This window comes from Haplochromis burtoni, unplaced genomic scaffold (genome assembly GCF_018398535.1).
Source record: "Haplochromis burtoni strain Fernald_Lab_line unplaced genomic scaffold, NCSU_Asbu1 Contig_104, whole genome shotgun sequence".
NCBI classification, from domain to species: Eukaryota; Metazoa; Chordata; class Actinopteri; order Cichliformes; family Cichlidae; genus Haplochromis; species Haplochromis burtoni.
The window spans coordinates 1,375,145-1,400,494 of NW_024582465.1; the positions used below are offsets into that span (position 1 = coordinate 1,375,145).

The 25,350-nt window shown below is 40.5% G+C and overlaps 2 protein-coding genes across 9 annotated transcripts in view; both read right to left on the reverse strand.

Moving 5' to 3' along the window:
* Nucleotides 1–13,848, reverse strand: part of fbln1 (fibulin 1) — a 32,014-nt gene extending 18,166 nt beyond the window's left edge. Inside the window, exons 1-15 of one of the 3 annotated variants that reach the window (XM_042223189.1) lie at nucleotides 13,734–13,848; nucleotides 13,297–13,462; nucleotides 9,312–9,420; nucleotides 7,560–7,689; nucleotides 4,273–4,414; nucleotides 3,755–3,814; nucleotides 3,578–3,664; nucleotides 3,268–3,405; nucleotides 3,031–3,168; nucleotides 2,139–2,282; nucleotides 1,915–2,040; nucleotides 1,597–1,722; nucleotides 910–1,029; nucleotides 282–413; nucleotides 41–164 (exon numbers count right to left, since the gene is read on the reverse strand). In XM_042223189.1, coding sequence (XP_042079123.1) covers nucleotides 41–164; nucleotides 282–413; nucleotides 910–1,029; nucleotides 1,597–1,722; nucleotides 1,915–2,040; nucleotides 2,139–2,282; nucleotides 3,031–3,168; nucleotides 3,268–3,405; nucleotides 3,578–3,664; nucleotides 3,755–3,814; nucleotides 4,273–4,414; nucleotides 7,560–7,689; nucleotides 9,312–9,420; nucleotides 13,297–13,351 — 1,631 coding nt within the window. In that variant the 5' untranslated portion in view covers nucleotides 13,352–13,462; nucleotides 13,734–13,848. Of the gene's footprint in view, nucleotides 1–40; nucleotides 165–281; nucleotides 414–909; nucleotides 1,030–1,596; nucleotides 1,723–1,914; nucleotides 2,041–2,138; nucleotides 2,283–3,030; nucleotides 3,169–3,267; nucleotides 3,406–3,577; nucleotides 3,665–3,754; nucleotides 3,815–4,272; nucleotides 4,415–7,559; nucleotides 7,690–9,311; nucleotides 9,421–13,296; nucleotides 13,632–13,733 lie in introns of those variants that run through there. The other 2 variants (XM_005927829.3, XM_005927830.3) reach the window with 2 other exon arrangements.
* A 1,911-nt stretch (nucleotides 13,849–15,759) lies between these two features.
* Nucleotides 15,760–25,350, reverse strand: part of LOC102294660 (transcription intermediary factor 1-alpha) — a 20,447-nt gene continuing 10,856 nt past the window's right edge. Inside the window, exons 9-19 of one of the 6 annotated variants that reach the window (XM_014335328.2) lie at nucleotides 24,483–24,850; nucleotides 23,740–23,877; nucleotides 23,550–23,655; nucleotides 23,379–23,433; nucleotides 23,108–23,240; nucleotides 20,163–20,509; nucleotides 19,775–19,904; nucleotides 18,116–18,190; nucleotides 17,557–17,712; nucleotides 17,150–17,460; nucleotides 15,760–16,461 (exon numbers count right to left, since the gene is read on the reverse strand). In XM_014335328.2, coding sequence (XP_014190814.1) covers nucleotides 17,188–17,460; nucleotides 17,557–17,712; nucleotides 18,116–18,190; nucleotides 19,775–19,904; nucleotides 20,163–20,509; nucleotides 23,108–23,240; nucleotides 23,379–23,433; nucleotides 23,550–23,655; nucleotides 23,740–23,877; nucleotides 24,483–24,850 — 1,781 coding nt within the window. In that variant the 3' untranslated portion in view covers nucleotides 15,760–16,461; nucleotides 17,150–17,187. Of the gene's footprint in view, nucleotides 17,461–17,556; nucleotides 17,713–18,115; nucleotides 18,681–19,774; nucleotides 19,905–20,162; nucleotides 20,510–23,107; nucleotides 23,241–23,378; nucleotides 23,434–23,549; nucleotides 23,656–23,739; nucleotides 23,878–24,482; nucleotides 24,851–25,350 lie in introns of those variants that run through there. The other 5 variants (XM_005927837.3, XM_005927835.3, XM_005927836.3 and 2 more) reach the window with 5 other exon arrangements.

Below are 25,350 nucleotides of genomic sequence, written 5' to 3' on the forward strand. Positions count from 1 at the left end.
CCCTGCTCAGCAAAGAATCTGCACCAGTTCAAATACTCACGTCTCTCCGACCCGTCTGTAATTGTTCGGACACTCGAAAGACAGGCATCTGAATCCTCCCTGTACATTGAAGCAGCTTTGATTCTCTGTGCACGTATGGCTTCCTGTCACACATTCATCAATATCTGAAAGACAAAAAAGGGTTTTAAAAGTCACTAACATGATTTTTTTTCCCAAAGTTGGGGAAAAAGGGTCTCCAACAAACGCCACATGACTGCAACATGACATTACAGAGAGCTCACCCTGGCAGCTGCGCCCGTTTACCGCCAAGGTGTAGCCATTGACGGGGCAGGAACAGTGGAAACTGCCAGGCGTGTTGTGACAGCGGTAGGAGCAAATGTGACCTCCGGTGGGCAGGGCACATTCATCTATATCTGGAAACGTCAAAAAAAAAAAAAAAAAAAAAAAAAAAAGGTGAATTTGTAACACATTCATTTTATTTATATACACATAATAAGGATGGCCAACCACCATTAATGTCTGATCCATATGTGCCACACATTAGCGTTCTCACATACGTCTCTGTCAGGTCATGTCTAGAAAAATTCAAGGCTGATCTGCATGTTTGAATGTTCCTATTTGTGGAAATTCGGCTAATACCCCCAACTCGTCACAGCAGATGGCCGCCCTGGGTTCTGGCAGATGTTTCTTCCTGTTAAAAGGGAGTTTTTCCTTCTCACCATTGCCAAGTGCTTGCTAATAGGAGGTCATCTGATTATAAGGCTTTTTTCTGTTTTTTTCTGCTATCCTTCTTTTATTGTAGGGTCTTTACCTTACAATGTGCCTCGAGGTTGTGATTTGGTGCTATAGAATAAAATTTCAACTGAATTAAACTGAGTATCAGTTGCAGTTCACATGCTTCAACTTTACCTTCACAAGTAGTGCCATCTAGGTCACTGAGCTGGTAGCCACGGCGGCAGTAACACTGGTAGGAACCGTACACATTGGCGCACTCTTGACTACATGGGGTGCTCTCACACTCGTTCAAATCTGCACAGAGAAAGTATCAAAGTTAGCATCAAAATGTATGCGTGCATGTGTCTGTAATGCAATATTTACCTATTTATGGATAAAGAACAAGTAACTATGAAAGCTACCTAAAAAATATGACTCCTAGATTGATGACTGGTAAAATGCTACGTAGGCTGAAGATATACAGCAACATATTTCTTAAGTTAGACTTGAACGTGTACCCCAGTGTACACAGGGGTATCTAGGTGTATCGGTTATCTCTTTGTTGTCAGATCACTGGGATGTCAGATCATGCAGGATTTCTATTGTGTAAGTCAGAGGGGAGACATGTTATTGACTGTCCCTTATACTATATGGCACCTTTCTTCTTTTAAAAAAAAAAGAAAAAAAAAAAAGAATCTGACATTCAGACCAACACGCCGTTAGATGCATCGGGGGCAAAAACGCATTTAGGAATGCATGGGGAGCAGGAGATGGATCCACAAAGATTCTGATTACCAGATCCACATCCGCCCACATAAACTCTCTGTCTAGTCAACAGTATCTAGGCTCTATAAAGTCTCCCAAATTACTTGATTGTCTTACCATCACAATTTCTGCCATCAGCAGCTAACGCGAAGCCTGTAGTGCAGCTACATTTGTAGGATCCCAAAGTGTTCTCACACTTATGAGCACACAGACGACCAGGGTAATGCCTGCATTCATTGACATCTAAGACAAAAAGTCCAAAACTGACAAAGTAAGAAGCTGAAATTGTGACTTCAATGCTTATTTTAACTAGAAGTAGTACACACACATACATGCTGTGGGCATTTACATGCTCAGGATACACTTGGATTTAGCTACCAACGTAAGAACGCAAAGCAAAAGAAAAAAAACAAAAAAAAACAAAAAACAGTTTACCTTCACAAAGCCGAGTGATGCTATTGAACATGTAGCCAGCTTCACACTCACATCGGTAAGACCCCAACATGTTGAGGCACGCATGACCTCCACAGACGTTTTCAGTAGTCTTACACTCATCGATATCTGTAAGCAGGGGTGCAAGCGACAGAGAACACCATGATATCCACCGCAGGTAGGCTAGTAAGACACTTTGCATGTAGGCATGATGAGCCCTTCCGTACCAACGCAGCGTGTGCCCTCTTCATTGAGGTGGTATCCTCGACCGCAGTTAACCGAGTTCCTCTGGCAGGTGTACGAGCCCACTGTGTTGACACAGATCTGCCCCCTGTTGCATGGACCTGTCTGGCTAACACATTCATTTATATCTGAAAACAGGAGCACAGATGACACAGATGTTACTCTAAATTTTAAAAATGTCCTGATGTTCCAAGGTTTCTATTATATTTTTTTCTTATCATGTCTTATATTGTTACATGATCAATTCCTTCTTTTTGTGACCCGTTTATCTGTCTTAGTTTCCTTGACTTGTCTTCTTTTTCAGTTCCTATTTTAATTGGATCATTTCTATTCCTTGTGTGTGTCATTCCTTTCAGCTGTTTGTCTTCTCGTGTAATGAGGCCCTGATTGCCTTGATTTAACCTGGTCTTGTTTCCTAATTAGTCCTCTGTCTATAATTTGGCTCCTCTCAATCAATGTAATGATGGCAGTGATTAACCTTACACCAGGTAATTTATTGCATGATGAGCTAAAAACATTTTTTTTATTTAAGTCAATAAAATAAATAATTGATAAATCAAATTTGACCATAATGATGAGGACAGGTTTGAGTTTAATAGCGAGCCCCAAAAAGACCTAAGTCTAATTACATAGCTGGAAATTTAACTGACTTAAGGCTTCAAGAACAGAAGTCTTAATGATGTTAATTTATTAAAGAGCATATGCCAGTCATCATATTGTTAAATATTTTGAAATTTACATTAATATGAGGACATTTTGAGGAAAGCAATTAAGAATCTCAATGTCCTTACAAGTGCTCAAGTAAAGATCATAAATGGCAGCAGAGCTCTGTATGGGATGCTTGGCCACAATAAATCTTTTGGTGCTAATGCTTACCAATACAGTTTCCAAGAGCATCCTGGATAAAGCCAGATCCACACTGAACTTTGGGCAGACAACGGAACGACCCCTGGGTGTTTTGGCATTGAAACTGCGGTCCACAGTTATGGATACCGGTCTCACACTCATCAATATCTGGATAAAGACATCACAGAAGAATTGCCTGTCAACACGCTATGAATAGCAGTCAAAAAAAATACAGCAGATCAATGTCTCCCTACAAACAGCAGAGACCTTTGCAGTTGTTGCTGTCAGTGAGCTCATATCCTGTTCCACAGCTGACTTCTCTCTGGCAACGGAACGAGCCCTCCGTGTTGATGCAACGCTCTCCTCCCCGACAGTTGCTGGCTCCCACCAAACACTCGTTGATGTCTGCGAAAAAACAGGATAGACAGTAAAGGAATACATCACGTCTCCTGCTGAGGCTCTGTTGTGTTAGTCTTTTCTAGTAGAAAAGTATTTCCTTTATCACCAAAAACAGTCCTGATATTAAAATATAAGACTGAAATCATTACATATATATAACAATACAAAAGGAGCTTACCCTCACAGCTCTTTCCATCTGGTTTGAGTTTATAGCCTTTGAAACAGGCACAAGTGTCATTCCCCACACAGCGATGAGCACACTTCCCTGAGAGGCACCACAGAAACATTGATATCTGATCCGCGCTTTTTAACGCAAGTGCAGAAATCATAATTGTTAGCTTTTATTGTGCTTTACCATTGCACTGATTATTTAATGCTGAATCTCCATTTTCAGTTGTCTCGTCCTTGTTAGGCACTGCAAGAGAGAGAAAAAAGCATGCTTATTCATGCTTTCATACCTTATGCATGAAATCATTTGGCACAACATTGTGCTACTAGTGAACTTCTGACTTTGATGGTCATTAAATTCCTTATTTTATCCAGTCCACAAGCTCATAATCAGCATGCTGAATCTTACCCATTTCCACATTAATGCTCAGTAGCTGAACCTAAGCTGCTTTATATTATGAGCTAAGAAAATGAGCATGCGATGACCATAAGCGTCCACTAGGGGGCGGTGTAGTCTTATGTTTGACACCAGTAGTCCTCCTATTTCTACTTCTAATTATTTTGTTGACTTGCATAGGTTTTCACTTACTTTAATCCACTTTTTTATGCCCACTCTACTTTAAATTACATATTTTGTTTGTTTTATTTAAAAAAAAAAAAACAATAAAAGAAACTGCCTCCTGCAGGATCACATGTTTTACCCACGTTCTCTCTGATGCGCTGTGGCTCCTTCCACACAGCAGGCCCGGGACACCAGATTGCACTGATGGCCAACAGATAGGTTGTGGTCACAGGATAGGCCAAGCTCATGGGCTGTTTTACCCAGAGTACAACAGTCACAGCACATCTATCGAAAACAGCATACAACACAGTATTAGAGAACTTAGAAGGATAGACATGAAAAATGTGCAAATAATTGAAAGAAAACAAAATACAGATCTTTTCAGGATATTGTGTACCAGCAGAGGTAAAACAAAAACGAAGAATAGCTGACAGAGGGTTGGTATGCTGGTTGGTTAAAGAAGTGAGACAGCCTTTTAAAGTGACAGCTGAGAATAAGTTGCTTTAGACAGACAGCCAAGCTCTCAATCAACCAGACAGACAGAAAAAGAGCTTTTTTGAGACAATACGCCAACTGGCAGGCTTCAGACGGGACCAGAAAGGCAGTCAGTCAGTTAGAAAAAGAGAACACAGAGGGAGACAGTGATGAGATGACATCAACCCCCCTCTCCTTAATGCATGCTCAGTCAATCATTATGACAGCCCGGTAATGTCAGTTATGGACAAGAAAGGTGGGGATTGTGACAGATGGGCATGTTTTGGCAATTTGGTTATGCAGCTGGAATCTGACTGTGTGTGCGGTGGTGCACACGTGCAGCGTTTGTAGCGACTGCAAGACTGAACACACGCCAAGGAGAGCAACTGTAAGAGTTGTGTACCAGTAGTGGCTGACTGCTACTCTCTGTGTTTGTTTGTGTGTGCTTGTTTATGTGTGGGTATATGCCTGTGTGGCCTTGACTGCTAGAAAACGTTTTGTTCTTAGGACTCTTTTAGTGTAAACCACTCACAACAAGCACACAAACACACTCCTGAACAGTTCGCACACACAACTGCTTTATATCTTGTTTTTGTGCAGCTTTTTCTTGCTTCTCCCATGCTTGCTTAGAGTAAGTGGCCTTTTTATTAGTTTCATATGTGAAACATCAATACAGCATTCTGCTATCATCGCTGCAAATCTTACAAAACACAATAATGCAGTTTCTAAATTGAAAACATAAACCTTATCCAGACAGCACATTGAAGCAAATCCCCTTTTCTTCTCTCTGACTGCTTAGAGAAAGTACAACATTATTTTCACAGATATTGTCATTATTTATCATTTAAACGTACATTTTGTTCTGTCCATCTCGCATCGACGTGCTGTCTTTTTCCTTGAGAACACACAGATTATTTGAAGTTCGGAGTTATAGAATAAGCCACCCACAGTCCTGATTTCTTTCTTGTCAATCTGACGTCCTCCATATCAAGTAAATGATTTTTGTGGAGTGTTTGTGGAGTTTTGCACATTTGAGACATATTTTCACACTATGTAAGCACCTAGAGATTTTAAGCATATTTGAAAATGTGCATATTTTTCTCAAGCTTCTCGTGTTCCTTCTTCCTGATGTTGGGAAGGTCCACAGCTGTCTTTCTCTTCGTGTCCACGGCTACTATGTCCGGTTGGTTAGTCATCACCAGTTTGTCAATGCATTTCTCAATCATCCTTGGGGACGTGACCTATTTTGACCTCAGGACTTCCAGGCCATATTCCTGTATACTATACCAGCCACTTGGTTCATTTGTGCTGCCAGATGCTCATAGAGTTACAGTTACTTTCTTTAGCCCGTAAGTGTGACTCATGTCAGGGCCAGGTACTGTCTAACGCTTCATGCTTGAGACTCTTTCTTGGATGTCTGCCGCTGTGATGGTTACTGGATCCTGTTCAGGGAAGTTGCTGTGGTCTTCTCTTAGCTCCACTAGCCACTGAGCATTGTTGTTATGTGTTGCAACCCCGTGGTGGTGTTATTCTCATATTGTTTTCGCGCTACTAAAGACGCTCCAGATTTTAAGCATTTTAATTTCACAAAAAGGGTGTGACAGGAGAAACTTTGTAAAACAACTTGAAAGCACTGTAGAGAAAATTATTTTTGTAAGTGCATCATCATAGCATGCTGGCAGCCATGCCAGCAGCAGCAGCAGAGAGAGGAACACAGAGCAGCCGATGTTTGCCAGCATAGAAGAGGTTCTGGTAAATATGGAAAGTAATCAGCTCATTTTCCCTCATCAGAGCTACGCTGCTAATTTTATTTTAAAGCATATTTGTAGCATGCGGTGGCTGTGTGGGGCTACAACACCTTTAAAAGCTTCTATGCAGTATATAGTAGATCACAACTAAACTGTTAAAGGATAGAAATTCTAGACCAATTTCTTTATTAAGTAATTTATCAAAATACTTCTGAAAGACATAAAACCAGTTAAAGGGAACTAATGAAGGTGAGAAAAAGAACACATTTAAATCTGTAATCAAAGATGGAAGCAGAACTTACACAAGCCTAGTTTTGTGTAAAAGTACAAATTTTCATGCTAGTTATAAAGCTCACTAAGAATGGGGTTATATTGGATTGTAACCCCATTAAATGACTATTTATTTCAATTTAAAACAAATGGGAACATTTCTCTATAATGTTGATGTTTGGTGCAATAGCTATGCCTAATCATCTTCACTGTTTTGGTCCTTTTGTTTCTAAAGGTTGACTTTAGTGGTGGTTTTGATTTTCCTGAAGGAGACACCCTCATTACTCATCGAGTTACACCACTGACCAGCCAGTCGGTGGCATACAGTCTGTTGATGACACATTTTTGGATTGCTCAGATCGCTTGGATCCCCAGAGGAATCGCTACTAAAAAAGTCCTGGTACCAGGTACTTCCATCTAATGGAAAACCCTGCAAACCGTGGCGTGCCAACCTGAGTAGCTACTAATGGAAAAGGGACTTAAAATTACAAGAAAGTCTAGCTTCTTGGAAGCAAAACATAAGGAAACCAAGGGTAATTCAAGATTTTTTGCCAAAAACACTGTATATACTGTGTATATAGTACATATAGAATGAAAATAAAGGCAAGAATTTGCCTGAGTTTGGTTAAGAAGCATTTCAAATCTGAAAGGTGCTTAGTGCTTGGATATGGGCTGGTGAAATATTCCACAGTCACAGTTTAATTTATAATCTAGCAACAAGTTTCATTCCTCCCTACAGTGACATGCCTCATCCTGCTGCACAACACACACACACTCCCACACACACCCACACACATAGAGATGTACAACACTGCTCTCATCAATCACTTGCCATAATCATCGTCCAACAAAGTGGTGAAAGAAGTTTTTTGGTGATTTACTTTTCTGTTTTGTCATTTCTATTAGCAAAACACTCATGTACACTCATACAAACACACCTTTGTAGTCTTGGTGTCGCAGGTGTTGGTGAATAAAGAATCGCAGGCCCCCTGGTCTTTGGCAATGTTGATACCATTGGTGCACATTTTATCCTCGAGCACTGTTACACAGCACTGCTCCTGCACTATCCTGTCAGCAAGAAAAAACACAAAACACAGGTGGTGCATTTACTCTCCGCTCTATCAATAATTGGCTTACGGCAAAGCAAATCTGTCTTAGAAGTGCAGCTCATTAAAATCGGCCCGAGGCGAGCCTAAAGGGGATCTCATGTCACACTGAAAACTGACGAATGACTGGGCTGAGTATGTCTAGAATGAGCTCAACGATGGACATTGTGTTTGCAATGCTGACAGCTCTCTGAGGTCTGTTCAGATTGTTTAACACCCAAGAGGTTAAACCAAAGATTTTAGTCCCAAGCTGCACATTTGTCCAAAAAATATCTCCATATTCTTTTGCAGAGCAAAATCACTAAAACAAACCTCATCCTACATTCACACCCTATAAAAACAACAAACAAAACAAGCAGAACAGCAGGGGCCCTAATCGGCTGACTAACATTTGCCAGTATCTGTAGTTTACTTGCAGCCACAATGACATCACCGGGACAGAATCAGTCTGCATTTCTTAAGAATTTGGTGACACAGTTAGGATTTGAGAAATAGCCATAACCATAAAATGAGTAACATCTTGATACAGGATGTATCGTAATTGACCTTCACCTCTGAGATCCCCTTAGGGATTAGCATAACACAAATTTTCTGCAAGAATCATTTAAAAAATGACAATAGCTGTTTAATTGGGAAAAGCAGTACTGGGAAGCAGCCAGCCCAATCTGACAAAAGAGTGTTATCATAAAAATATGTTTTACTTAATGTTTCTGTTCAGATCAGATTTCGTTGTATTGTCTAACTGTCTGCCCAATCAGTTAAGGGAGCGGAGGGGAGGTTGACTGTTCCTCCCTGGTCTGGATCTCTGTCTCCCTGCAGTTTTACAAGACAAAAAAACATAACAAACCAAGTTTTTTTTATCATCTCTTACCAGAAACCTCTTTCCACATAAACCACTCGAGATCCGAAAGTCACAACAAAGTACACACCTCCTCTGCAGAACCTTTTAAGGGCACAGTAGCGTGCTCCTGTTTTCCTTTTACCATTTTTCTCCTGTTTTTTTTTCTTTCTTCTTACGTTGGTGTCTGAAGTAATCTCTCAGATTTCCTGTTATTCCCTCCCTCTATGTCGGATTTCACCTCTAAGGTATTTCCTGGGTTTTGAAACAGCCCCTCTTCTGACCCCCCTCACCTTTTTCCACCCCTAAATATTACCCTGCTACCCCCACAAATCCCTGCCCCTTTTCCTCTCCACTCCTCACACTATAATTTAGACAAATTTGGAATCACTTACAGTGGCTATGGCAAATGTGTTTGCCATCAGTTTGGCTTATAGGCCCCGAACCTGTGGCAGCACACCTTCTATGGTTACCAGCAGACGTGTTATTATCCCATCACTATTAGCGCTTCCTGCTCTCACGTGAAGTGAATAATGTGCCTAGAGATTTATGGGAGTAAGGTAAAGTGATCTCATATTAAGGGCATTTAGACATTTCCTTAATATCCAGCACATGCCAAATCACTTGGGCCCAGTACCATGGATAGAAAATATGATTTTAAGAAATGCAGCATTTAACAGCTTGGAAGTCTATAAACTACCACACTTAAACATAACAGAGGAAGGTAGCAGTCAGCAGCGGCTTACCTGCATGTGGTTGACTCAGAGATAAGGGGCAGGGATGCACAGTCTTCATGATCGGTGCCATGCTTTTGCCCATTTTTACAGCAGTCCTCCATTGAGATTTGTTCTGCTCCTATTAAAAACAACATTGTTTTTACCTTTGCATGTACAAACAGGTGAATCACAACAGGCCCCACATTATAGTGCTGGCCACCTGCCTGCCCACACACACACACACACACACACACACACACACACACACCAAGTGCCTAAACACACTGTGCCTCAAATATATATCAGATGGCAAACTTCTGAGCATCATTTGAGGGGAATGAGCAACATTTATCCGATGAGCATTTGTCTTTCAGCAAGACCAAACAGTTTTTATTAATTGAGCAATGATGATCTGTTTTTTTGTCTCTCTTTCCTAAACAAAAGACAATCCTGCTATTGTGACCCAAGACAAATTGTATAGCAAATAAACAAAATTCAGAGTCTGTTTAACGATATGAAAAAAAGCCTTGAGAGATTTTTTTGTTTGTTTTTTGCCAAAGACAATGAATGATGGATATGTTTTTGCAGAACCACATGAGGCCTTTTGACTGGAGCGCGACCAACTCTGTGGTAATCTGGCTGTTTATTCATGTGGATTAGAGAGTTTGGAATGCTTCGACTCTCTAAACAATCAGCCGTAACAATCACATCAAGCACGTTCGTTTGCCTGTGGTTAGTGTGTTATATGCCAAACGTGAAATAGCTTTGGCAGATCCACGTCTTGGGCTTTTTTTTCCAGTTTTTGTGTTGCCTGTGTCTCAAACCAAGATCGGTCTACAAAATTGACATTAATCATCGTTATTTCCCCCCTGAGAGGAAAAAGAGAAAACAAATATTGAATTATCCAGAATAGTGATTGTGAAATACCTCAAACAGAACCATCTGCATCTAGCAGGAGTAAGCAAGATCAGATAATAAGTTAGATTAGGCAGGTAGGGAGGGAGGACAAGTGTCTGGAATTGCAGTCCACAGTTTTATAGATTTGCTGCCCTCTCCCAGAGGTGCAGGAGGAATGTTTTATTATGACCATTAAATCAAACTAGTCAAGCTGAGGCGAAAGCGGGAATAGTTGTTATCACAAACAGTCTGCACACTGGTAAACCTCGTGGAAACACAACGCAAGAGCTGCTGTAAAACTTCATTTCTCAGGTTCATCACAAGTTTCTACAAGTCCCGCTTAAAATCTAGAACTAATATGAGGAGAAGCATAACAATGACACAAGAAAGAGTTCTTTAAAAAATGACACGTTTTGATTGTTGTCTGTTTCTTTAAGAAAGTAAGCGAGGTTACAGGAAAAAACAACTGTGCCCATTCCTACTACAGAAAGGAGGTTTAACCTGGCAGAAAGGAGTGAATATGGATATAGGATTTATTGGTAGACAGGCACATTAGCTGACTCACTACCGACTTCTGGAAGTCTGGCACATCACAGTATTCTCTGGCCAATAAACCTTGTAGCAGCTGGATGAAATGAGATGACATTTTAAAAGCTTTTCACATGGACCTACCAAGCAGGCTCCCCCAGCAGCTCTCTCTCTGTCTCTGTCTCTCGCTCACTGACTTAATTTGTTTTCTGAATGTGTAAGTAACAACGGGGTTTTCCAAAAAAGCTAGGAAAGCAAAACTGTGCTCACAAGAGGCTGAAAATATGGATGTTTATTAACAATAAAGAATCCTATTTAAATGTGTGTACCCCTGTGCATATGTGTAATGTTTTGGGGTTTTTTACCACTTCCAGTAACTGACACCATCTTGTCAAAACACATGATTTGTATTAGAACTGGAAAGGCATCCAAGAGGTGTCCAGAGTCCATAAAAATGAACTAATCCTAAACTCTTTCTTAACTTAGTCAGTGCATTTTAAATGCCAGGAACAGTTGGTCACTTATTCTAAACTTCCCCCAGCGATCTGTTCTGGACTTTTCTCCTCACAGTAGCGTTCTGCTGATAACTAACTCTAACCCACTAGGCATCACTGACTCATTCCTTTGCTACCGCTGTCTGCTGACTTGAAAACCTAAGATTGAAAGACCAGAAGTGCTTTAAAACTGCATGCCTTCTTGTCTTTTATCAAAAAAGAAGAAGAAGAAGCAAACCAGGCACAGCTGTGCTCTGGTTTAGATACAGCCTGCCATAATTCTCAGTCTCCTTGGTGCATTGTCTGTCTGGAGAGGGCTAATTTCCATTTTGGATGATGTTGTAGCTGTGAGGGCCATTCTGTCTTGGCAGAGCAGCACAAGTCTTGTCTGCGTCTAGACGCCTCATGTAAACAAGGCATAATGAGCCTACTCGTGGAGCCCCGCCTACACAGAGGAGCTGGCCTCAGACAGACATCACAACATAGAAGTGTGCATCTCTTTCATAGGCACCACTCAAAGCTTACATGTGGAAGCTTCTTCCAATCTTACTGATATATACAAAAGGCTGAAACCAAAGTCGAGCTTATCTATCTGGAATGCATTTGGTTATGCAGTTGGTTGAGCTGATACCCAGCAGATCTGCAGAAAGACCTGCAACACAACCTCCTACAGAGAAGGCAGCTGAGAGAAAGGTCCCCCTGCTGACTGTGAAATTGCCCCGTGTGTGACTACAGCACAGTGGGCTTTTTAAGACACGGCTAGTCTTATGATTTGGTGACCCTGCTGTGAGGCTCAAGTATAAATCTCACCCTTCTGTCTAGGACCACCCTGCCCTGGTGAGATACTGGTTGCTCTTACATAGCATCACAGCATACCAAGGCACTCGGCCTTTGACTTGCAGGGCAGAGAGTGAAGAAACCTCAGGCAGGGATGACTTTTGCTTCACAACTGGTGTGAAACTACATTTTAACACTCTCCATGTGGGATAACATATCGTCACTTCATGGAATGGAGTGATTCCACTCCACAGTGTAACTAAATAAAACACAGTAGTGAGAGAGTTAAAGGTAGAAAAGGTTAACTGTAAAGTTCTATAGTTGTGGGTTTTGTTGATGCAGTGCACAAAAAGTTGGAAAATGGTTTAGATGGCACTTTATATGGCCACAGTGCTACTTATTGTACATTGTAAGTGGTAATAAAAAAAGAAAGAGGTGTGGGATTATAATATTATTTTATGCCATGTTAGACCCCTAATTAAAGTTTGTGAATTATTATGTAGTTTTAGTTTGCATTATTCTCCTGAATTAGAAGAAGGTGGTAACTATTGCATTTGTTAAACGGATTTGCATTATATTAGACTGCTGATTTATTGTGAATGAATGATATTGTTTTATGATGCATTATACTGCTGAGTTATAAGAAATACTGTTCGCAGAAAGTCATCGCCTTATTTGTCTGATTAGAAGGGAACAGAACATACTGGAGTTTTCTGCCCCATCTCAGCAGGAGCAGTTAAACAGGGAGCAAGGTCGTAGCTTAGGGAGAGAAAGCATGTGCATGTTTAGGCTTTTATGATTAGGTGGGGGCCACTAGAGGCTATAAGAGGTTGATCAATGCTCCACCATTTTGAGATCGGATGCTGTCTGCGTACGGTGTCCATCTCCCACGCGTGTGATCATTAAAATCATCGTTTGACTCAACCCGGCCGGACCAGTGTTGTTATTGTGGTTTTTCCTCTTGTATCCATCCCCAATATTTGAATCCGTAACAGAGGAAAAACAATGATTCTAAACAATAGTTTCAATCTTTTAATTTGAGATGTTCGAGCCTTAGCAATTTTAATAAAGACTTGCAACACTTTGAAGCACCCACCTTTGCAAACTTTGCTTTCATCACATGCCCCAACTAGCCCCCAGACAAATGCATCACTTCCCCAAGTATCACCCTTTAGCCTGTTATCTGTCTGCTTCTTACTTTGAGTACTTTAAAGTGAAGCTGTCATGCAATACGCGCTATTCATCCAAATCACTGTCACATGCACAGTCCCACTGCTTGGCTCACCTAGCAGCAGTGAAACCCAGCTTCTCACGCTTACCTTGGCCAAGAAGAACTCCGAACAGAGAGAAGAGCAGCGCTACGCGCAAAGCCATTGACAGAGGTGAGACTCAAAGTATCAGAAACTGGAGATAAACAGACGTAGACGAGGTGGACTTTCCGATGCTGGTTGTTCCGCGGGGATGTGTGAAAAAGCTGCAGTGCTCCTTAAAAAAAGATGAAGAAGAAGAAGCTAGACTGGGAAAAGAAGTGGATTTGATGGAGCTGAGAGTCGCAGTTGCAGCTTGACTGAAGGAATGAGCGTCTAATTACGGCACCGCGAGGGGCGGGCTGAGGGCCACAGGCGCACACTTACTGCTTATCTTTTTTGTGTGGCTTATTTCAAACCACATCGCAGTTAGAGTTTATGATTACAATATATAATTTACAGATAGTATATTTTAGCGAGTGTACAAAAGAGCTGTCGTTTTAAAATACCTCCTATTGCAGATCCTTTTTTGTTGTTGTTGTTAAGTGTCCTGAAGCAACATCTGAAAACTGCCTCTGGAGATGGGACTCGCAGTCATCTCCGGGCTACTGTACCGTGAAGTGTGCGCTCACACATGGAAACTGCACTTCCATCAATGGCAGAGCAGAGTATTTCTGCCTGTGACTAATGACTGTAGTGATTACCCAACATCTGGAGCTGGTTTGGGGGTATTTTAAAAATGTGTTGTGGCTATGTCCAGACTGTAAGCCTTGAAACCTTTTGGATTCCTCTGAGGAAATAAGGGGAATAAAAAATAAATAAATATTTTCACTACCACTAATTGCTGTTATTCGCTGTTATTTCTGAGTTTGGTGCACTTACAGAGACCTAAGACCTGGCTCTGTGACACCCCCGCCTCCCAACCCATCCCACCCTTAATATTGTATCTTCACAGCAGTGTCACAGGTCCCTGCAGTCCTACTATAAAGCTTAATTTTCTATAGTAATGTGAATGAATTCAATCTTCCCTAAGTGTGCCACATGTGTGCAATCAACATCAGTCAAAGTGATCACGAGCTGTGAAAAGTGGCTACATATAAACAAGCCACAGACGCATGCACTCACACACGTCTACCAGAAATGGCAAGAAGTGGAGAAATAATTGATATAGTGCTTTATAAACATTTTGTACCAACTAAGACCCTCTGCAAATTCAATCAGTCTACTGGCTCTGGGCATTGTGACAGAGAGAGATTAAATGATCTTCTAATCAAAGCCATATGGCTCCACCACCACCAGTCTAACCAACAAGAAACACCACCAAGGGCATGATATAAGGACACCACAGGCATATAAAAAAGGCCACAGGTATATGACTGTCATAAAAGGATAACTGCCCTTTTAAATGTGTAGTGCTTGATGATCCGTGTCTTGATCTCTTTGTGCTTCCGTCCACTACAGTGTGTATTTTCTGCTAGTACTCTGACAATCTCTCTGTAAAAGTACATTTTAATACAGCACACTGGTGTTTTGAATGTTGTAGCTCATTTAATAGAATAAACAAATTGCAAATTCTTGGCAGTTCTCTTTCATTTCACTATACCACACCAGTTTTACAGAGGTGGGTAACTGGGGTAAGTTGTTAGGATGAAAATCCACAGCTTCCTTTCTCAGTATATGTATCAAATTGCAATATTTCTAATATAATATTTTTGAAAATGGGCTTTATATTATAAACAAGCTTCGGGGGAAATTGTTTGAGCAGGTAATCCATCACAGAAAGGTTTTGTCTCTTTTTTATTTCCTCCTTTTTCACTTCACCTGCATGGAAAATGGGAAATATTTTTGAATCAACCTGCACTTGGACACTACAGTACAGCAATTAGACCTTGCCACAAGTAAAAGCAGACACGGTGGGGTGGCTTTTGTAATGGATTGCCAAATCATTTGGCAAAATAAGCAAAGTCTAGTATCAGCAAGACAGGAAAAAAAGTTGCTATAAATCCTAAACGGTGTTATCAAAAAGTATTTGGCCCCTTCCTGATTTCTTTGTGTTACTTTCTCACAGAAACAGAAACGTCCACGACGCAGGACTTTGTTGTGTTCTCAACCTGTGGGTTAAGCCTCTACTAGCAGTGCATATGTAGTTCTTGGAGACCTCTATGAGCCAAGGATCTAGGGGGGTTATCACAATAACAAAGGCAATTACTTTTTCACACAGTCAGGTATGTTTGGATAGATTTTTTTTTTTTACCTTAATAAAGTTACTTATTATTATTAAAATTGCATTTTTTTTTCTTTCTCATAGTTACCACTGTTGCTTTACTCAAGGACATGAGTTTAACTCCACCATCTGGCCTTTCAGTGTGGAGTTTACATGTTCTCCCCATGTTTGCATGGGTTGTCTCTGGGTACTCCGCCTTCCTCCTCCTCGCCAAAGACATGCAGTTAGTGAGTTTGGGTTAATTGGTGATTCCAAATTGCCCATAGGTGTGAATGTGAGTATGAATGGTTTTCTGTCTCTGTGTCAGACTGTTGACCTGTTCAGGGTGTACCCCCACCTTATGCCCTATGGCAATTAGGAAAGGCTCCAGCGCCCCCCAGCAGCAACCCCCCCTCCCACAACCCTGATAAGGATTTGGTTTTTACTCTGGTTATTTTCATCTATTGTTAAAATGTGTTTGATGATCTGAAACATGTAACAAATATGCAAAACAAAAAAAGGAAAGGGGGGGGGGGGTGCTCTGTGTGCTGTACCTTTGGGTTAAGACTGTAGTACTACTATAGTAAAGCATATGTAGTTCCGGGAGTCCTCTATCAGCTGAAGACGTAGCAACCCCTTCTTAGAATTATCACAACAAAGGGCAAGTCTTTAGTGCTGACCAATCCTAATCTTATCTAATAAGAGATAATATGCCATAAAAGGAATGAAGAATGTCCAACATGAAAGCCAGGACCCTGCCATGCTTCCAGTCCAGCTGGCTGGAGAACAGTCAGAGGGCAACTTCCCATGCCTTTCAGTCCACAAAAAACAACTAAGCCTCATTCCTTCGCTCCACCTCAAATCTACATTTGGGTTTTAACAAGTAAACGCAGCATGAGCTGACTTGCAAGCTAATAGGTGAAGGAAATTGGAGTGGCCAAGGTCGCATTCAAACAGTGTTAATCTTGTTGTTGGGGGTGTAGCGCAGCTCCTTTGAAGCTCCTTAAAGCTGGTCTTGCCACGTCTATGTCAATCTGCAGAGGGTCACAAACACATCAAAGGCAGACTAAAATCTGCCCCGTGGGACACAAAGGAGTTTGTAGAACAACATTAAACTCAATTAACATGGAGCTACCGAGCAAAAAAGGCGTAGAACATTAAACCTTAGCTGGAGCTGCTACTCAATATATAAGGAATAACAGTTACTATACTTGTTCAGTTATGCAAGTTGACCTGAATGCAGTATGTGTATGCGTAAATGTTTTGACCTCTGGTGATGAGAAAACCATTCTCCATGCCTTATGTTTATAAGAAAGCTTTTTACGTCAACATTATGCCCCTGACGGATATAATCACACATATTGTTACATGGGCTGCGTCACCAGAATATATAATATAAAGAAGCCAGAATATACATTAAAAGATGGTAAATAAAACTGCATTTTCCTTCACGATGTTCTGGCTGTGAGGGGCCTTGAAACACATTTTAACAATAGAAACCTGAGAGTTTGTGATTACTGTCATTTGAACAACTAAAATGTCAGGTTTCAGTCAGAAGTAGAAATACTGCAAAACCTACTAGCTTTAATTCTGATTTGAACACAAAAAAGTACCATTTGATGTCTGAATTGATAATTCTTGTCATGCAATACCATTTAATCATTAAAACTAAAATGTATTTGGTAACTTGAAGGCAATATTTTTTAATAAAACAGTACACACCACACATTCTTTGTGCCATCTGGCACATATCCAATTGTTTAGGAAAATTGGAGCTTTAATCCAATACCCTCTTCTCCACTGTGACAGCTTGGCGCATCCTGGGAATCTGAATATGTGCGTTGGCGTTTTGCAAGTGGGAATATATTGTCAAGAGATTGGAGTTGAGAATCTTGACAATCGGGTGAAGCAGTCTGAAACATCTCTGGTTTGATTTCTGGAAAGGTCTGATCAGGGTAGATGAGCTTCAGATAATCTTCAAAGAGTTCTTTAAATCTCCTACATGTCACGGCAAGTTCAGTGTTACTCTGGCACTGAAGGAAGATAAAACGAAAAGGATGAAACAGTTTTAATAACAGGTGTCAAGAACTGAATAATAGTTATTGTTGCAGAATATTTGTCTATGGTACCTCACAGCAGGCCACACAGTTTCCAAAGATGAGCCTGATGTCTAATACAAACTCTGCGGGGTTTTGATAGCACATACTCTGCTCAGCCTCTAGACGGTTTTTCACTGTGGAAAAACTCACTGGTCCCTTTATAGTCAGACTGTCATCAGCATGTACCTGTAGTATTTAGAAAGGAAATGATAACAGAACAATAACACATTATTGTCATTTTAGTTTTTTCAAATCTGTGGTGTCCATCGACATGTAAACAGCATGCACATGGGACTATGGAGTTTTACCCTGTTTTGCCATGTAAAAGTTCAAATAAACAGCTATTTCAAGCCAAGCCACCAGAATCACACTGACCCCTCAAGTCCAATTATCAAACACTGCAAGTTCTGGGCCTGCAATGAACTTACGGTTTATTTACAGTAAAGCTGCTCTGCCTCTGATTTCTAATTTCTGTCATCACTGATAAATATGGTGCATTACATACAATTAAAATTACAGTTACAGTAACTCCATCTGACAGTAATCCTGTTAATTTTTCCACTATAGTCAGTCTTACGTTCAGACTCACCAAGAGAGATGCAGACTTTTGAAAGACTGAGTTGAGCTCACTGCAAAACAAGTACAGCAACAGCCTCTCACACTTCTGCAACACAAAAAATAAGCCTGAATTAATACATGTCAGAACAACCAAACACATTTCTCCCATCTGTGGTGTGTCAAGCAGAATATTAAACTGGTAAGAGTCGTCTCTCAGGATCTCTCAACACCGTTCTGCTTTGTGTCAGCCCTTGCACTCTTACCAGTTGTTATCAGTTATTAAATGCATGATGCAATGTCAGGCATCTAGCCCTTCAGATACTAAGTTTAACAAACCACTGTTTTAAAGTAATGTAAATGTTTTACCATAAAAATAACAGCCTTGAAATCCTTTTGACGGTAAACTGATTTGTAACAGGGTGAATGACGTCTTTATTTCTACTCCCTGCCTCCAACGCCTGTTCTGGCAGTGTTGTACTTGGAAGTGCAGGTGAAATCTCCTGGGAAAATGAACTGCGTAGCTGAAGACTGAGCCAGCAGACAAGACTCTAGTCTGACAGCACAAGTCTTGGTTGCACATAGGAGAAGGCAGTGCACTGCAGAAGCAGATGAGAATATTAGCTAACCTAACAGCTATCACGTACAGGTTGACTACACATTTACTTTTTCCATCAAACATTTGCTTTATGCATGTTATTTTTTTTTTAAAAACAGAACTTTTCTTGTTAAGATAACAAACACAAAATTAAACAAGGAACTCCCTTCTAACCCAAGCTATTTCAATTTCAATTTTATTTATACAGCACAAATCATAACACGCTTCAAGATGCTTTATATTGTAAGGTAGACGCTACAATAATAGAAAATCCCAACAATCATATGACCCCCTGTGAGCAAGCACTTTGGCGACAGTGGGAAGGAAAAACTCCCTTTTAACAGGAAGAAACCCCAGCTGAACCAGGCTCAGGGAGGGGTGACCATCCGCTACGACTGGCTGGGCAAGAGAAAAAAGACATGAAAAAACTTGATGGTTCATTTCCCAATTGACTGACACTCCTGGTCAGGGAAAAGCAGATGAGCTGCACTATTTTACTACTTACAATTACTATTTTTTATTGGTGTTTGTACCCATGATTTAAAATCGTACATTTAGGAACATAAGCGTTGGTTACAAATTAAAGTAATGTCATATTAACCAACAAGTTTTCTGCCTCCTACACACTATAATCAAGTAACATCCCCACATAAACCGAGACGAGTATTTCTATAAATGTAAAGTTATCTGAAATGTGCTGAATGTGAGAATGAAAAGACCAAATTTGAACATTCAGACATTCGGCCTATATTAAGACAACATAACTGGTGGATCAAACTGAGGTAAGATGGGATGATCTATCTTATTGCAGAGAACGCAGCTGTATTTACGGTTTATATCTTATATAATGTAGTCATAATGATAACTGGTGATTCTCTGTTAATGAATGAGTGGATTTGTTTTTTAAAAAAGATGCTGCTTACTGATGTTTTACAAAACAGCTGTAAATTTGGAAAATACATGACTTATCAGATTATGCTGAATTCTGAACTTAATTTGAATTACTTGGCATTCAAGTCATTTGGCTATTGTAGTATTATCATTATTATAATTACATAAATGGTAGTAAATCATTTTTTTTTAAAAAGCACTGACTCGTTTGTCCACAGGGGAAAATGCTCCTTCAAAATCCGTCTCCTTCTTTATCGTTTTGGCTTCAGGTTTGCAGACATACTCCATCTCAGGCATTAACAGGTCACAACAGAAAGTGCAAAACCATTCCCTGCTGAAAAAGAGACCATTTACAGACTGAAAACAACAGCCAGTAAGCAGTAACTCACATCAACAAGTGCATAATGCTGCAGTCAGATGTAAATCTCACACCTCCAAGATGTAAAAATCAACTTGCCAAAAGTGGATTTGTTCTGACATGCTTTTAATTCCACAAAGAAAACAAGCGATTGAATTGCTATTAAAATGAAAACATATGAGCTGTGACATTTTCATCCAAGACCAGTAATAAATAAAGTTTGATGGAGCTGACCTTGGAGATTTGAGGAGAGCTGGAATGTGGCACGTCAGATGAAAAGCTTTATGACATTTTTGGCAGCACAACAGCTGTCCTGTAGTCTGACACACAGCACACGAGGCCTCATTAGAGTCTTCCAGTTGGGTTTTATTTTGCTCTACCTGCTGCTGTTCCCCCACTGAACTGATATGAGTTGGAGGTCCAGTCTTACTCTGGCCCAGTGGCTCACTTGGAGCGTGTGAAGGGCAACAGGGTTTGTTGTCTGTGCTATGTATACAAGTCTGGACATCTTCACCTTGGGAATTTATTTGGGGTTGGTCATCTGTGCTGTCGGGGAGGCTGGCTCTTTGTTTGGGATGTACCTAAAAACAAGAAAACAAGATCTGAAAATAACATAACCAACATTTTACAGATTTATCATGGTGCTGAAAGTTTTCATGATTGGTTATTACTGAATTATTATTATTATTAATAATAATAATAATAATAATAATAATAATAATAATAATAATAGTAGTAGTATTTTTAGTTTACACAGCATTTCCCTGTCTATTCCTTCCACCGTCTTGTATTTGTCAAAGTCAAAGACCATATGTACAGTTATACACAGGAATTTGAAACTGCAATGCTCCCATGGCCCTCAGTGTACACTAAAAATCTAAAGGGAAAAAAGGGGAAAAAATAATAAAATAAAATAAAATTCTTATGTACAAGACAATACAATACTATACAATTATTTATGCATGTATTATTAAATACGATTTATGCATCACTGCCTTTTCCAGTCTTTGATATCATGCCTAGTTTGAGTCTTCTTGTCTATGAGTTTAATCTGTGTCTTCTGGTTATTTCCTGTTTTACTTTGAAGGTGAGCTATCTGTTGTGTTTCCTCCTACTTTCTGTTCTTCCTCCCTCTGTGATTGCCATCCTTGCCCAAATTGTTTTCACATATTGCTCATTGCTTTTACCTGTGTTCTTCTACTTCCTGCTGCTTGCTGAGTTAACTAGTCCCCTGTGTATATATATAATCCTGTGTTCCTCTTTGAGAAACACTGACTAAGCCCATTTTATAGGTGGACACCTGATTTGTTGATGTACTGATCAAATATGGACGTTTAAAGGGAAACTTTGGTTTTCATTTGCCAGTCATTCATAATATTCAATTCATTTATGCAGCTCCAAATCATAACAACATCCACCTTAAGATGCTAAACAATCACAATCATCTTTTTAATCACTTTTAGCCAGATTGTTTAACACAATCTTAGAAAGTGGGAGGATGCTTGAGGAATGGAGAAGTGTACTGATATTGCTGTTCAAGAATAAGCATGATGTGTAGATCTGTAGTAACTATAGAGGGATAAAGGTGATGAGACATACCATGAAGTTATGGGAAAGAGAGGTGACGATCAGTAAGCACCAGTACAGTACAAGTGCACTGAAGTCTGCTTCAATCACTACTCTCTCCCTCCTGGGGACACAGTCTAAACACTTCATCCACCTCACTCCAGAATTCCCCTTTCTGTTCTGACATCCAACCTGTGAGACATATGCACTGACAACATTCAAGGTGACCCCTTTTCCAGCTTCATACTCATAATTCTGTGTAATACCACCTTCACCTTAACAATACTAATCTTTTCCTTCAAGATTACTCAGTTTCTCTTCGATACCATGGTAGAATCCACCTCCAATGGTCTTGGCCTTGCTTGCCTTCTACCAGGTTTCCTGCCCCAAAAAATAAATCTACCCTACTTCTCTCCATCATGGCATCCAATCTGCTCCCTTTATCAGTCATAGTACCTACATTTAAAGTCCCTACTCTCACCTCTCAAACTCCTGGCTTTCCTTCTTTCTCACTGCCTCCTAACACGCCTTTCCCCGTTCTTCTCTCTCTCTTGGCTCTCGGCGAAGGCGGTCGCACTTTTTTCCTCTCCTCCTTCCCCTTATCTTCCCTGCTTAGCCTCTTGTCCTTGTCTTGTCTCGTGTGTATTACTTTCCCTCGAACAGTCTCTCACTGTCGTTCTCTAAAACGTAAAAGAGAATTATGGATGGGAGATTGAGAGACCAGTGTCTGAGCTGCTCGCATAAAAAGAAAATTGACAACATCAACATGCGGACACCATGGCGCCAGCTGGGGCTGGAGCCGAACAAAAACTCCCTGATAACGACTGTGTGATGACTTCCCATCCCATGCACACATTTCCCTTCCCCTTCCAATGCCTTCGATGCTTGTTGCCTCCTGGGAACACGAGGCGGGTCTGGGCCCGCGCTGGAGAGTCGGTGCGGTGGCAGGAGGACTGCTGTGTTGCCTAGGATTACTCCTTATCCCCTACCCAACCCTCTTGCTGGTCACGTGCTCTATAATGTTGTACTGTGGACATTTACTGTATGTGCTTTTCTGTGCAGAGGAGTTTTTTTTGTTTCCTGTTCTCATGCTGTCCTCCTGTAGCCCAGCATGAGTAGAGGTCTCTTTTTTTCCTCTTGTACCTTTCCCATTGTAGTGTACATTTCAGTGTTTTGTTTTGTTTTTTCTGTAATGCAACCGTTCTCTGACTTGTATCCCCATGTGATGTCTGTGTTGTATGTGTAAGGTCGGGGGGCGGGTTCATTCCACTGCAGGGCAACCTGCCACTGCATGTGGCAAATAAACTTTGAACTTGAACTTTCTTTCATTGTCTTCACCTTACAGTAGCACAGTTTTCAAAGGGACCCTATTGGCCAACAAGACCAAAGGCAGTTGTTGTTAATGCCGATCTAATATGGAAATCTCATTCTTTAAGATATGCATGGTTGAACTGGCCAAGATTTACCCTTCTTTATACAACCCTCACTGCTTATCCGGGCTTGGGAACAGCAGTAGGAATACACTGACTTGTGACTTGTGAAGTTACAGATAAAAGCAACTAGCAACAATACAAAATCTATACAGTATTTGAAATAAATCATTCCCTTCTTACATAACTACTTTCATCATCTGGCTCATCTTTGATGACAATTATAGGCCTTGGAGATGATCGTTGTCTCTTCTTTGCAGCAGATCCCACTGCTCCACTAGCCTGGTGTATTTCTGGGGCTTTCCAAAAAATGCTGCTTGGGAACAAAGCAAAAATCAATCAAAGATAAATTCACTTAAGAGACCCATAGCACAGAGTTAATAGTGCCATAACAGAACAAAGAGATAATCTGTGCTTGTATACTTGCAAAAGTGTGCATACTGCTCCCCCCTACCTTGTTTTTTTCTGGGATACTGGAGTGTACACCGCTGAACTTTGATGTCCTGGTGCTTCAGAAAAGTTTACAATGCATTTGTCCATTATAAAAAATACAACATTACACATATTCTCTATGCTAAAAAAAACTGCAAAAAAAAACAATATGCAAAAATAATTGCAAACATACCATTTCTGCTTGACAAGGAAGTTTCTGCTCCCTGAGGATAGTTTGGTTTCACTGTATACATTGGACCAGTTGAATCATTTCTCCTGGTCATATATGTGGGCTCAATCTAAACACACCATTGCAAATCAATTACTTAAAAGCAGATATTATACCATGACAATGCCTTCAGTCAATACAGGAAGTTGCTTACCCTCTGTTGTGAATGAGGTAAACTGACACTACCACTGAGGGGTGGCGGAGTTATTTGTGCATAGAAAGGTGTGGAGAAAAATCCATCCATGGGCTTGGTTTGGTAGGTGGAGCCACTTCCTGTCCTTCTCTGCTGATACTATGATGAATGGAGACAATACAGAAAAAGGGAGAGCATGCCACAATCATTTTACTGCATGTGATAAAAAAGGCCCCACCATTATGCCGCAATCTAAAAACCCAATGCAATGTGACCACAATATGCTTTGAAAAGTCTCAATCAGCTTTCCAGATTTGTCTGCAGAAGACTGCTGCTTCTTTAATACTAGTTTCCTGTGCAGCTTTAACAACTTGTTCACATCAGTAGAAAACAAATGTCTGCACTTTACATGCCAGTATTGTCCTGCTGCAGAATTGAAACCCAAACATCCAGTGAAGCAGACTAAACAACTTGAATAAGAAGATATTATCAAGCCTTACTCAAGAAGTTTCCCCTTTGTCCTCTGTTACATGCTGGCTTGCTGTTTGTCATGCAGATTTATTTGATTTACTTTATTTTTGAGCTATAAGTTCATCCAAGACTAAAATCCTTCCTGACAAGGAAAGACATAAATTGCTCAGGATGTAAAAGCTGTCAGTTCTATTTAGGACAATGCCATCTGCTGTCTGTGCTCGTTAAGAAGGCTTGTCAGTCAAACTTAGGCAAGCACACATCCACACTCACACAAAGAAATGCACAGTAACCTGGGGAGAAAGTCCAGGGCTCAGTATGCTCCTAGTTGAGCTAACATGGTTGGGCAGAGGCCTCGTAAACCTGTGGTCTGGTTGGGGAGGCAAACTGTGGGAGGGAGAGCCTCTCTGTAGGGGCCCTGGGACAGTTTGCTGTAGTTGGATGCTTTGGTGCCATGTGCAGGGGGGAGGAGGTGGTTGGGGCTGCCAATGAGCTTGGGGGTTTAGCTTGTCCACCTGCATCTGGAGCTGAGCCAGAGTGCTATGGGGAGCTCCCAGGGCAATGCTGTGGGGTGAGCCTGAGGAACTCTGCCCACTGTGGGTGTGCTCATGATGAAAACCACCCAGCTGGTGGCCTGGTACACTCTCCACCATTAAAGTGCCTGAGAGGACATACACACAGAGACAGGATGAGCATAACAGGGAGTGATGAAATATATACAGTACAGAAAGAAAATTCCAGAGAACTGTAGGAAGATATATGTAAAACTCGAGGCAGTTAGTAAGTAAAATTATGCTAACTTGGGTTACAATTGGATATAAGCAACAAAAGATAACAATTTCAATTAATTTGTTCCATTTAATCAGTTACTGTATAAACTGTGAAAAATCCACATGTGATGGTATTAGTTTTCTTGTTTTTATATTTCAAAATGCTATGCATCCAGTTTACAGTTATGGAAATTCTGCTTTCCTCAGACACTTCTGTTGACTAAATTAGACAAATGTTGCATTTCATTATGATTGTCAGCCTCAGATGAATATAAACAGTAGGGGTGCAACGATACACAAAATTCACGGTTCGATATTTTTTCGATACAAAAAAAATGTTCATGCCTTTTTAATTTGTCATTTATTAAAATTATAAATATATATTTTAACT